A 13,180-nucleotide genomic window follows, 5' to 3' on the forward strand; every position below is an offset into this window, starting at 1 on the left:
AGGAGGTAAAAGTGCATGTGTTGCATCTCCTGCGCTTGCACGGGAAGATGCCGGGGGAAGGGGTGTTGGGGGTGATAGAGGAGTGGACCAGGGTGTCGAGGAGGGAGCGGTCCCTTCGGAATGCTGAATGGGGAGGTGAGGGGAAGATGTGTTTGGTGGTGGGATCACGCTGGAGATGGTGGAAATGGCGGAGGATGATCCGTTGAATGTGGAGTCTGGTGGGGTGAAAGGTGATGACGAGGGGAACCCTATCGTGGTTCCGGGAGGGGCAGGGGTGAGGACAGAAGTGCGGGAGATAGAATGGATGCGGTCAAGGGCCGTGTCAACCACAGTAGAGGGGTATCCTTGGTTGAGGAAAAAGGAAGACATGTCGGAAGCACTAGTATGGAAGGTGGCATCGTCAGAGCAGATGTAGCAGAGACGGAGAAACTGGGAGAATGGAATAGAGTTTTACAGGAAGTGGGGTGGGAGGAAGTGTAGTCCAGGTAGCTGTGGGAGTCAGTGGGCTTGTAGTGAATGTTTGTCAATAGCCTATCCCCAGAGATGGAGACAGAGAAGTCGAGGAAGGGAAGAGTCAGAGATGGACCATGTGAAGGTGAGGGAAGCGTGGAAATTGGAAGCAAAGTGAATGAAATTTTCTAGTTCAGGGCGAGAGCGGGAAACGGCACCGATACAGTCATCAATGTACCAGAAAAACAGGTGAGGGAGGGGACCTGAGTAGGACTGGAACAAAATGTTCCACATATCCCACGAAAAGGCAGGCATAGCTAGGACTATTAATATTTCTGTTCTATAACATGCCTATTCTATAACATTTGCTTACATTTGCATATTAATATAATTTTGTGGTGTTGCCTGTGTTGGACTCAAAAATGAGCTACTTCTGAATATAAACTTGTCACTGTCCTGTAGATATCAATTATTTTACTATACATTGTGTATTTTAACAATTGTTTTTCAGAATAATTAGAGGAAAAGATGATTCTTTATTACAACAGCATGCGTTTATATAATGCCGTTAATGTAGGAAAATGTCCCAGGTGCTTCACGGAGGCATAATCAAAAAGAAAATGGATGCTGACCCAAAGAAGGATATATTAGGCGAGGTGATCAAAAGCCTGGTCAAAGAGGTGGGTTTTAAAGAGGGCCTTAAAGAAGGAGAGGGAGGTGGAATTCCAGATACAAAGCTGGGTGGGAATGTAAGTTGTGAGGAGGATGCAAAGAGTCTTCATCAAGGGGATATAGACAAGCTAAGTGAGTGGGCAAGAGCATGGCAAATGGAATATAATGTGGAGAAATGTGAAGTTATCCACTTTGGTAGGAAAAATAGAGAAACAGAGCATTTTTTAAATGGTGAGAGATTGGGAAATGTTGGTGTTCAGAGGGACCTGGGTGTTCTTGTACACGAATCACTGAAAGTTAACAAGCAGGTACAGCAAGCAATGAGGAAAGCAAATGGTATGTTGGCCTTTATTTGAGTAGAAGAGTAAAGGTGTCTTACTGCAATTATATAGGGCCCTGGTGAGACCACACCTGGAGTATTGTGTACAGTTTTGGTCTCCTTACCTAAGGAAGATATACTTGTCCTAGAGGGAGTACAACGAAGGTTCACCAGACTGGTTCCTGGGATGGGTGGATTGTCCTATGAGGACAGATTGAGTAGACTAGGCCTATATTCTCTAGAGTTTAGAAGAATGAGAGGTAATCTCATTGAAACATGCAAAATTCTTACAGGGCTTGACAGGGTAGATGCAGGGAGGATGTTTCCCCTGGCTGGGGAGTCTAGAACCAGGGGTCACAGACTCAGAATAAGGGGTCAGCCATTTAGGACTGAGATGAGGAGAAATTTCTTCACTCAGAGGGTGGTGAATCTATGGAATTCTCTGCCCCAGAGGGCTGTGGAGGCTCAGTCATTGAGTATATTCAAGACAGAGATCGATAGATTTTTGGATATTAAGGGATATGGGGAGTGCAGGAAAGTGGAGATGAGGTAGAAGATCAGCTTATTGAATGGTGGAGCAGGCTCGAGGGGCTGAATGGCCGACGACTCCTATTTATGTTCTTCTGTTCTTGGTGTACAGCCTAGGTGGCTGAAGGCATGGCTGCCAATAGTGTGGCGAAGGGGATGCGGATGCAAAAGTGACCAGTCAGAGAAGTGGAGACTTCAGGGGAGTTTGTAAGATTGGAGGAGATGGGGAATGCAAGGCCATGAAGGGGTTTAAACAGGAGGCTAAGAATTTTAAACTTGAGGCTTTGGGGGACCAGGAGTCAGTGTAGATCAGCAAGGACAGGGGCGATGGGTCACTGGGACTTGGTGTGGGATAAGATACAAACAGCATTGTTTTGGATGAACTGAAGTTTAGGGATGATAAGAGGCTATCCAGTAGAGTATTGGAATAGTTGAATCTGGAGGTGATGAGGGTTTCAACAGTAGGTGGGGCAGAGGTGGGTAATGTTACGGAGGTGGAAGTAGGCTGTCATTAAGATGCAGTTAGGAGCTTAGCAACAGGGACGCCTGGATCTGTGGCCGTGTACGGGGCTCTCGTACCTTAGTAAGTATACCTCTCTGTAATCCGGACTTCTCGATCAACTGGCAGCACGCCAGTCCCATCGGTGCCGAATAAGAGTTTGCTGTACTATGTGTTGTTAAACTTCAACCTGTCTATTTGATCATTACTATAGCATCTGATTGCTGCTTATACTCATCTACCACGACCGTATGCACACACGTTGGTGCTCATTCCTGTTGCCTATGCTGAAGGTAATCCTAATCCTCATTGGAGACTTAACTTTCTATTTCTCTTGACATGCAGTAGTATTTCTCTTGACATGCAGTAGTATTTCTCTTGACATGCAGTAGTATGATAGCATACATGATACATCAGTACGCTTTGGGTTACATCATGCAAACACACTGACTGCTTTAGAATTTACTCAACGCGGTAAATCTCCAGTGGCATGGCTCATGGTGAGTCAGAAGATGCACTATTTTATAACTGCAGATGTTGTGCATGTAATGTTCAATGTACTATTCCAGCCAGTGATTAATGGTACTGAACCATTGAAGCTCTGCTTTAATTGCACTGTTATGGAATTTGTAGCAGTGTTGAGGTTTAAATCTCAGAACTGTCCATTATTCTGTGAAAACAGTTAGCGTGGCCTTCATACATATATGTATATATTATATATACGCACATATCTGTACGCTTTATGAATTAATTGGATTTAGCAAACATTTGGTTGAAAAAACATGCATTAAATTGAGGTGCGGAACTCAGCAATTAATTAGTCAATCCCACCTATTTATTTATTAGTAATTTAAGGTGGCCTTGCCAGAGAATCTATGAAATGAACTACAGAAGTCCAAATTAATGAATTAATTGTTTACAACATTGAAATAAACAAACTAGTAATAGACTTGAGCAAAGAATTGGTTAAATGGAGTAAATAAAGTGGGCTAGTGAAGCTGGGAATTAATAACTCAATTAATCAGAATGGTTTCAGGAATTAAAAGTGGTCTTAGAGAGAATAAGGGGAATTGCCAATAAGTAAACAGCAACAACAGCTTTCATTTATATAGCGCCTTTAATGTAGTAAACCGTCCCAAGGTGCTTCACAGGAGCATTACATACGAATTAGGAGCAGGAGTAGGCCACGCAGCCCTTCGAGCCTGCTCCGCCATTCAATAACATCATGGCTGATCCGATTACTCCACATTCCCGCCTACCCCGATAACCTTTCACCCCCTTGCTTACCAAGAATCTATCTACCTCTGCCTTTAAAAATATTCAAAGACTCTGCTTCCACCGCCCTCTGAAGAAGAGAGTTCCAAAGACTCACGACCCTCTGAGGAAAAATTTCTCCTCATCTCTCTTAAATGGGCGACTCCTTATTTTTAAACCGTGACCCCTAGTTCTAGATTCTCCCACAAGAGGAAACCTCCTCTCCACATCCCCCCTGTCCAGACCCCTCAGGATCTTATATGTTTCAATCAAGTCACCTCTTATTCTTCTAAACTCCAGCGGATACAAGCCCAGCCTGTCCAACCTTTCCTCATAACACAACCCGCCCATTCCAGGTATTAGTCTAGTAAACTTTCTCTGAACTGCTTCCAACGCATTTGCATCTTTCCTTAAATAAGGAGACCAATACTGTACATAGTACTCCAGATGTGGTCTCACCAATGCTCTGTATAACTGAAGCATAACCTCCTTACTTTTGTATTCAATTCCCCTCGCAATAAACGATAACATTCTATTAGCTTTCCTAATTACTTGCTGTACCTGCATACTAACCTTTTGCGATTCATGCACTAGGACACCCAGATCCCTCTGCATCTCAGAGCTCTGCAATCTCTCACCATTTTGATAATATGCTTTTTTATTCTTCCTGCCAAAATGGACAATTTCACATTTTCCCACATTATACTCCATTTGCCAGATCTTCGCCCACTCACTTAACCTATCTATATCCCTTTGTAGCCTCCTTATGTCCTCTTCACAATTTACTTTCCTATCTTTGTGTCATCAGCAAATTTAGCAACCATACCTTTGGTCCCTTCATCCAAGTCATTTATATAAATTGTAAAAAGTTGAGGCCCCAGCACTGATCCCTGTGGCACACCACTCGTTACATCTTGCCAACCAGAAAATGACCCATTTATGCCTACTCTCTGTTTCCTGTTAGCTAGCCAATCTTCTATCCATGCCAATATGTTACCCCCCTACACCATGAGCTTTTATTTTCTGCAATAACCTTTGATGTGGCACCTTATCAAATGCCTTCTGGAAATCTAAGTACAGTACATCCATTGGTTCCCCTTTATCCACAGCACATGTTACTGCCTTAAAGAACTCCAATAAATTGGTTATAAAGCATTATAAAAGAAAATTTGACACCGGGCCACATGAGATATAAGGGCAGATGAGGTAGGTTTTAAGGAGCGTATTAAAGGAGGAAAGCGAGTTAGAGAGGAGGAACGGTTTAGGGAGGGAATTCCAGAGCCTTGGCAGTTGAAGGCACGGCCACCAATGATTGGGTGATTAAAAACATTGATGTTCAAGGGGCCAGAATTAGAGGAGCACAGATATCTCTGAGGGTTGTGGGGCTGGAGGAGATTAGAGATGGGGAGGGGTGAGGCCATGGAGGGATTTTAAAATCGAGGCGTTACTTAACAGAGAGGTCAGCGAGCACAGGGGTGATGGGTGAACGGGACTTGGTGTGAGTTAGGACACGGGCATCAGAGTTTTGGATGACCTCAAGTTTACATAAGGGAGAACGTGGGAGGCCAGCCAGGAGTGCCTTGGATTAATCAACTCTAGAGGTAACAAAGGAATTGATGAGGGTTTTGGCAGCAGATGAGCTGAGGCAGGGTTGGAGACGGGCAATATTACAGAGGTGGAAATAGGCGGTCTTAGTTATGGCGCGGATATGTGGCCGGAAGCTCATTTCAGAGTCAGATATGATACCAAGGTTGCGAACAGTGTGGTTCAGCCTCAGATAGATGTTAGGGAGAGGGATGGAGTCAGTGGCTCGGGAATGGAGTTTGTGGTGGGGACCAAAGACAATGGCTTCGGTCTTCCCAATATTTAGTTGGAGGAAATTTCTGCTCATCCAGAACTGGATGTCGGACAAGCAGTCTGACAATTTAGAGACCATGGAGGGGTCGAGAGAAGAGGTGGTGAGGTAGAGCTGGGTGTCGTCAGCGTACATGTGGAAACCAACGCTGTGTTTTCGGATGATGTCGCCAAGGGGCAACATGTAGATGAGAAATAGGAGGGGGCCAAGGATAGATCCTTGAGGAACACCAGAGGTAACGATGCGGGAGCGGGAAGAGAAGCTGTTGCAGATGATTCTCTGGCTACAATTAGATAGATAAGAATGAACCAGGCGAGTGCAGTCCCACCCAGCTGGGCGATGTTGGAGGAGGATGGAGTGGTCAACCGTGTCAAAGGCTGCAGACAAGTCGAGATGGACGAGGAGGGATAGTTTACCTTTGTCACAGTCACAGGATGTCATTTGTGACTTTGATAAGAGCCGTTTCGATACTGTGGCAGGGACGGAAAACTGATTGGAGTGAATCAAACATGGAGTTGCAGGAAAGATGGACACGGATTTGGGAGGCAATAACACATTCAAGGACTTTGGAGAGGAAAGGGAGGTTGGAGATGGGGGCGGTAGTTTTCAAGGACTGAGGGGTCGGGTTGGTTTTTTGAAGAGCGGGGTGCTGACGCCAGATTTGAAGGAGGGGGACAGTACCTGAGGAGAGGGAACTGTTCACAGTATCCGCTAACATGGGAGCCAGCAAAGGAAGTTGGGTGGTCAGCAGTTTAGTGGGAATAGGGTTGAGGGAGCAGGAGGTGGGTCTCATGGATAGGATGAGCTCGGAGAGGGCATGAAGGGCGATTGGAATGAAACTGGCGAAAGGTGAGAGTTCAGGGCTAGAGCAGTGGGGAACCTTAGAGGAAGTTTGGCCTGGTGGGCTAGGGGAAGGAAGGGAACAAATAAAGAAAGGCTGCTTTACACAATCTTGAAAGTAGGATAAAATTGGCAATTAATAAATTCATTAAAATAGAAGTGAGCAAAATGAATTAAAGATACAGGATTTATGAATTTAAATTGGACTTGCACAGAATTGAGAGAAATGGCACCAACTAAGTTAATGAACAAAATTCATCAAATTAATTTATTTGGTGCAAGCTTTCTTTTATTCAGCTGTGAAAAAATAATGAAGTTGTCGGTGAATAAACAAATGCAGGTCGGAAAGAAACCAGACAATGAAAGTCCTGCAATCTTGTGACGGGTCAGTAGGGAAGGTGGCGAGAGCTCGATTGGTGGGAAATGTGGCAGCAAAGGATAAGGAGAAAGGGAGGAGCTGAGAGACTTGTTGGGCAAGGAGGAGTCTAAGAATGGGACTGGATGGGGAGGCCAAGGAACACAGGAAAGGGATCATGAAGGGACAGGGGAGGCCAGGCAGCTGAAGAAAATGGCAGGGAGAATAGGGCGGCAAAACCAGGCTAACAGGATGTCTAGAAGGAGAGGGGGTGGTGAAATAACATTTAAAAATCTACGCAAAAAGTAAAGTACTTGGCTGTAAGCACAGCAAAAATCAAGCTGTCACGAGCAAGGAGAGTTAAGAAATTTGCTCCTACAATCGTGACGGCTTAAGTTGACGTATAAAATTGAATGTAATATGGCCATTTATAATGGGAAAAGTTAATCAAAGTAGGACTAAAAATCATAACAGCAAGTAAGGTTTGTGGACAGGAAGTATGTGCTCTATGTAAGATTTCTATTTTTATATATCTCAAAAAAAATCTTCCTGTGTGCACTTCCTTTCTATGCCACTTGACTTCCTGTTACATTTTTGTCACTGTCAACATTTTCCCATTATAAATCGCTATGTCCATCGTTAAAGGACATCACTATATACTAACGCTTGCGGGAAGATAGTCAGGTGTGGAGTGGATCATGTTCAGCTGTGATGCCCCTCCATGGTTCAATAGTCTACTTTTTGGGCTCGGATGAAGTCTAATCTCTGCCGGTATTGTTGAGCCAACCCTTAGACAACCTGCCTTCATGAAGCAACACTTGGCCAACTTGGCCTTGCTTAGTTGCATTGTCAAGTGTGGAGGTTTTGCAAAACAATTATTTTACTGTTATTTGTGCTCCGAGTAACTTTAAAAAGTAGCAGACCTTTTATCAAACATAATAATTTGTTCATCTCGGATGGTTTAATGGATTTATCCCAGTAGGTAGCGGAGCGTCGCAGATGAGTATGGCCCTAGATTCAATCCCCATTCTGTGCTAAGTTAGATGATCTGGGCTCGTGTGCCAGTAGTGTCTCTTCCCTAGGTGACTGAGTTGGGGAGAGGAAAATATGGCAGGATTCCCACTGTTGATCACTGGAGGTGCTTGTGTGTGGATGTCAGGTGAGAACAGATGGTTATGGTTGTTGGCAGCCAGTCACCTCAGCCCCAGGGCATCGCTGCAGGAATTCCTCAGGACAGCATCCTAAGCCTAATAGTCTTGAATTACTTCATTAATGACTTTCCCTCTTGTCATAGTCAGTAGTGGGGCTGTAGGCTGATTATTGCAGTGTTCAGGTTCATTCACAATTCCTCAGATAATGAAACCGTCACGCCTACATGCAACACAACCTGGGAAACATTCAGATTTGGGCTGATGTATGATGTGAATGTTACTTGCCACTTGAGTGCCAGGCAGTGACCATCTCCAATAAGAGAGTCTAACCACCCCCCTTGACATTCAGTGATATTGCCATTGCCAAATCCCCCACCATCAACATCCTGGGGGTCACCATTGACCAGAAACTGAACTGGACCAGCTGCATAAATGCCATGGCTACTAGAGCAGGTAAGAGCCTGGATATTCTACAGCAAGTGATTCACCTCTTGTCTCTTCAAAGCCTCGCCACCATCTACAAGGCACAAGTCAGGTGTCTGAATAGAATACTCTCCACTTGCCTGGATGAGTGCAGCTGCAACAACACAAGATGCTCGCCACCATCCAGGACACAGCAGTCCCCTCGATTAATACCGCATCCGCTAGCTTAAACACCCACCCTGTCTACCAACATACCATGGCTGCAGTGTGTACTATCTACAAGATGAACTGCAGCGACTTGCCAAGGCTTCTTCAGCAGAGCTGCCCAAATCCGTGTCCTCCACCACCTCAAAGGACAAGAGCAGCAGGTGCATGGGAACACCCATCACCTCCAAGTCACACACCATCCAGACTTGGACATATATCGTCATTCCTTCATCGCCACCGAGTCAAAATCCTTGAACTCCCTATCTCGCAGCACTGTGGGAACACCTTCACAAAACGATTCAAGAAGGTCCACCAGCACCACCACCTTGAGGGCAATTGGTATGGGCAATAAATGCTGACCTTGCCAGTGACATCCACATTCTGGAAATGAATTTTAAAAAGGACAGGGTGTGGTTAATCTGTGATGCTTTCCTGCAGTTGAATAGCCTGCCAATGCACATTAATATAGCTCACCTTTAAATTCTGGCCACTTGGATGAGGTGGTTAGCCTCTGTGGAATCCCTGCAAAAGTCAGTGTGAAGCAGGAAAAAAGCTGTCAGAGGGCTGATGAAGGAGCCGTTTCTTCCTCTAGTTGTGTCCCTAAAATAGTCTTCAATTACTAATTTTTAACCTCCACTTTTAATTAAAACTTCCACTCCACTAACTTGAAAATTGTTGCAATTGAAGAAATAGATCTTGTCTGTGTACAGGAAACTCTTTGGTATCCGGCACCGACGGGACCGGAATGGTGCCGGTTGATTAAAAATTCCGGATGACGGAGAGGGTTATCTACTAAGGCTATTTTTAACAAAAATAAAAAAATCAAGAAATGTGCAGTATACAGTAATTGGCGGATCAGAAGAGACTACCGGCAGCGCGGGAGAGTCCGACTCCTGTTACAGGGGTATTGGGGCGTTCGGACTTCCGACAGCGCCAAGAAGCCGAGTAGTGGCAGTTTGGAGAACTACCCCCACTGACTAACTCGGCCACCGCGGGAGACTCGGACTCGGCAACATTGCCGGTTATTGAGGTGTTGTTTTCGGAGTATGAATTTTGCCGGTTAATAGAGAATTCCGGATATTTAGGTGCCGTTTAAACGAGCGTTTCCTGCAGGTGGTATTAAACAAAAGCATCAGCTCTTGGAGTTTGATATCTTTGGTTGTAACTTTATGTTCTTGTCTATTTCTTTTAAAGAGAGCTGGTTACTGAATTACATAAATGTGTTGGTCACTGACTGCAGGCTTGAATTCTTATTTCGGAGTCCATGATAACGTCTCTTTTTATATGTACTGTGCATTCCTAAAGATCAGAAAAAGCTTTGAAGTAGTTCTTTTGTAAATTTGCACTTTACCATTCCATTTTACTCGTTGGAATGTATTTTTCCAATTTTGTTCTTAAATATCCGGAGCTTTTACTGTTGAACATTTTTTCCAATGATTTTTTTGGTGTCATCGTCTAGTTAAATAATGCTGCACGGTGTAAAAGTGCAGCATGGAATGAGTTAAAATAACCACCTGGGTATGGAATTTCACATTGCATACTAACCTGACTAAATGGCAAAATTAAACTCATTGAAAGAGTAAACCTCTGGTCAGGATCCTGCTTTTTAAAACTATTGTATACAATTTTGTTTAATAGTCCTGCTTCCAATAAAACATTGCAGTTTTGCTTTAACATTAGTTCTCAATCTCATCGTTGAAATTTTGTGATGTCTGATTGCATAACATAGTGTAATCCAAAAGTGAAAATGAATCTTTCTGCAGTGAGGTGCTCCATTGTGTTTTATTTGAGTTGTACCAAAATGTCCCATCTTCTCCTTCAAATACATTGTAGGTCAATCTCGCCAACCTACGGAAGAAGTCAAGAATACCATGTTGAGAGACCACTGCATCAGTCCTATACTGGTGAGTCAAGAGGATTTGGTGAAGGTTTAGGAAGACCCGTACAGTGGAGAGGACAATGGGAGAAGTGGAACGAAGCAGGAAATGTAGAATCAAGATCAGGAGATGCACAATATGGTGACGTTCATTGTAAAGTTTTTGAGTATAGGCAGCCTTCCCCAAATACAAGAAGAGTGGGATCAGAACATACAACTACAACTGGAAGAAATGTATGCCCAGAAGAAAGAGAAGGAAACCGAAGCTACCCACTTCCTTCAAGATCTCTCGAAGACAATCCATACCATGATCACGATGAACGGCATCGTGACAGCAATGAATGGCACCATGCTCACAATGAACGGCACCATGATTACAATGAATGGCACAATGACCATGACAACCGGCACCACCATCAGAACATGGAAGCCCTGACTCATAGCAGATCGTCTAACGAAAATCCCAAGGCTGTCAGAGGTGATCCACAAGCAAATTCATACGAGCGACCAGTCGCTACCTCTCATGGCTGCGTGGAAAAGTGGCATGACTCCGAAGGCTTTAGAAGTCACAGTTTACATGAAGAGAGGCATTCAGGTTATTCACGTTCACCTGGAAGACGGTCTGAAGAGTTTCTGGATAGGAACTCCTACCAGAAGAGGTATTGGAATAGAACCATTAAGGTTGTGTATTTTGATGTAGAACCTCAACTGAATAAAATGGTCACATTTGTTAGTTGAGGATTTAAAACGTGAAAGCCCTTTGCCCTAATCTGAAAGTGTGAGTATGTTCTGTAAATAATGAGTTCTTGCATTGTTTTCAAATAGAGCAGATTGATGGCTAGAAAGCTGAGGACCACTTTATTTTTCCCTCGGCCTCCTGCTGAATGGCTTTCAGAAGGATAAAGGGTTAAATTAGTAACCTGGGGAAAATACTGCTTTCAAGGCATTGCTCCCAAACTTACTTCGTGTTACCGAAACTTAATTCTCACTGTCTTCTCTCTACTGCAAGTGTAAACTGCTTTATGTCAACACAGGTATCCTGAGGAGGATGAAGTCAAAGGGCACAGAGAAGCATCTGGAAGAGGCTGGGTACCTGGAAAGCATGAGATGATAGAACACGAGCGAGATTTAAAATGGAGAGGGGAGAAATTGCCTCATAATAGGAAAACCTACCCCTCTGCAGCATACGGTGATTCTGAAAGTACACATGTTAAAGATGTGCCGAGAGACCGCTTTGAAGAGAGTGCGCAGGTAAAGAGTGGGTTTGCACATTCGCAAAAGTATCCTGAGCTGTACGCCTCCTCTGAGCATCACCGGAGCTTTTCCAGTGAAAGACAGCAAGGATATTCAAGCAAAGATCAAGAATTTACGACCAGTTCCTCAAGTCATAAAGAGGTGAGTCGTTTTCACAGTAACAGTAGGAGGTCAGGTATGGATGTGAACAGAACAGAGGGCCACCACTCTGTGTCAGGCAAATATCCAGTTCCTGAGCATTATTCCGGCAGGTTTCAGTATGTAGGCAAGAAAGAAGTAAGCCCAAAATCTACAGCAACCTCAGCAACAAGAGGACGAGCAGAAAGAGGAAAGGAATTCAGAAACCGCTCTGATTTTTCGAAAGACCAACGTGACGCCGCTCATAAGCGATCAAACCATAGATCTTGTCATATGGAAACTTCACGACGTCCTACCAATAGTGAGCGAGACAGTAAAACGGAGTCCCTAACAATCAAACTAGATATGAAGAAAACTGCAAGCAAGTCCAGGTATTGTCCTTCATTCTTTGATCGTATGAGGCTGGGTAAAGAAATTTCATACTTGTTTTAGTATCGGTCTAAAGGCTTAAATTGTAGTACCCTTCTTCCCTTACAGAAAGCAGCCTGTTTCCAGTTGTACAACAAGCTTAAAAATGTTCCTTGGACTGTACATGATACAGCAAAGCTTATCAAAAACCAGTTTCTTTCTGTAACGGAGGTACAGTACTATGGTTTTTGGTTTATCCAATTTTTACTCTGCACTCTTGCCTTTGGTGACTAGTAGTTCTACAAATGCTGTAGCTCCCAATGAAAGGAAAAGAGACCGGAGCAATTCATGCATCACTATGAACATGGACTACTTGGTCTTCATTTCCTGAAGCTTTACTAAGGAATTGCATTCTTAAGCACCAGGAATTTTATTTATGCTCCGAACACATTTTTAGCAATACAATCCAGCAGCAAAAAAAGAACGCTTAAGGATGGAACAATCTTTTGTGATGGGCTTCTGCCAGATTTTGCCTATATACCAGAAACTGCGTTAGAAAAAGAAACTTAAATCGATATGAATTCTGATTGAAGATCTCGTGAACATCTGGATGTTTTCGATAGTTTTTGAAGGTTTTGGTTGAAGACTACCTTCAGTATGAAAAGCTGGAGACAATGAGTGGAAAATTGTGCTGGAAAAATAGCAGCTGTCCAGACCTGAAACTAAACTCTGATACCTGGCATTGTTAAACAAAATTCTCATTGCAAATGTCGAAGATCTCTCTCTTCAAATGGAATTTAAAGTTCAAACATTTGGATATTTCTCACGTATCAGGAATAAAAATTGCATATAAATACATCAAGGAAAGAGTGGGAATAGTGTGTGAATTGTGTTCTGTGGCATGATCTTGCTATTTATATCCATTTTGATTGGATTAACTGTCAGTTTGTCCTATAACAATTAGACAGTTTGAAAAGCAGTGCACACTTAACATGAGAAGCTACAGCACAT

At 43.6% G+C, this 13,180-nt stretch overlaps 1 protein-coding gene across 4 annotated transcripts in view; it reads left to right on the forward strand.

Moving 5' to 3' along the window:
• Positions 1–13,180, forward strand: part of LOC147107289 (BCLAF1 and THRAP3 family member 3-like) — a 397,394-nt gene that overhangs the window by 360,964 nt on the left and 23,250 nt on the right. For all 4 annotated transcript variants that reach the window (XM_086006167.1, XM_086006169.1, XM_086006166.1 and 1 more), the window contains exons 3-4: positions 10,387–11,088; positions 11,464–12,192. In XM_086006167.1, the coding sequence (XP_085862293.1) occupies positions 10,387–11,088; positions 11,464–12,192 (1,431 nt within the window). The remainder of the gene's footprint in view (positions 1–10,386; positions 11,089–11,463; positions 12,193–13,180) is intronic.

The sequence above is a fragment of the Somniosus microcephalus genome, chromosome 14 (genome assembly GCF_052327205.1).
Source record: "Somniosus microcephalus isolate GS21.2 chromosome 14, FLI_Smic_1.0, whole genome shotgun sequence".
Taxonomy (NCBI): domain Eukaryota; kingdom Metazoa; phylum Chordata; class Chondrichthyes; order Squaliformes; family Somniosidae; genus Somniosus; species Somniosus microcephalus.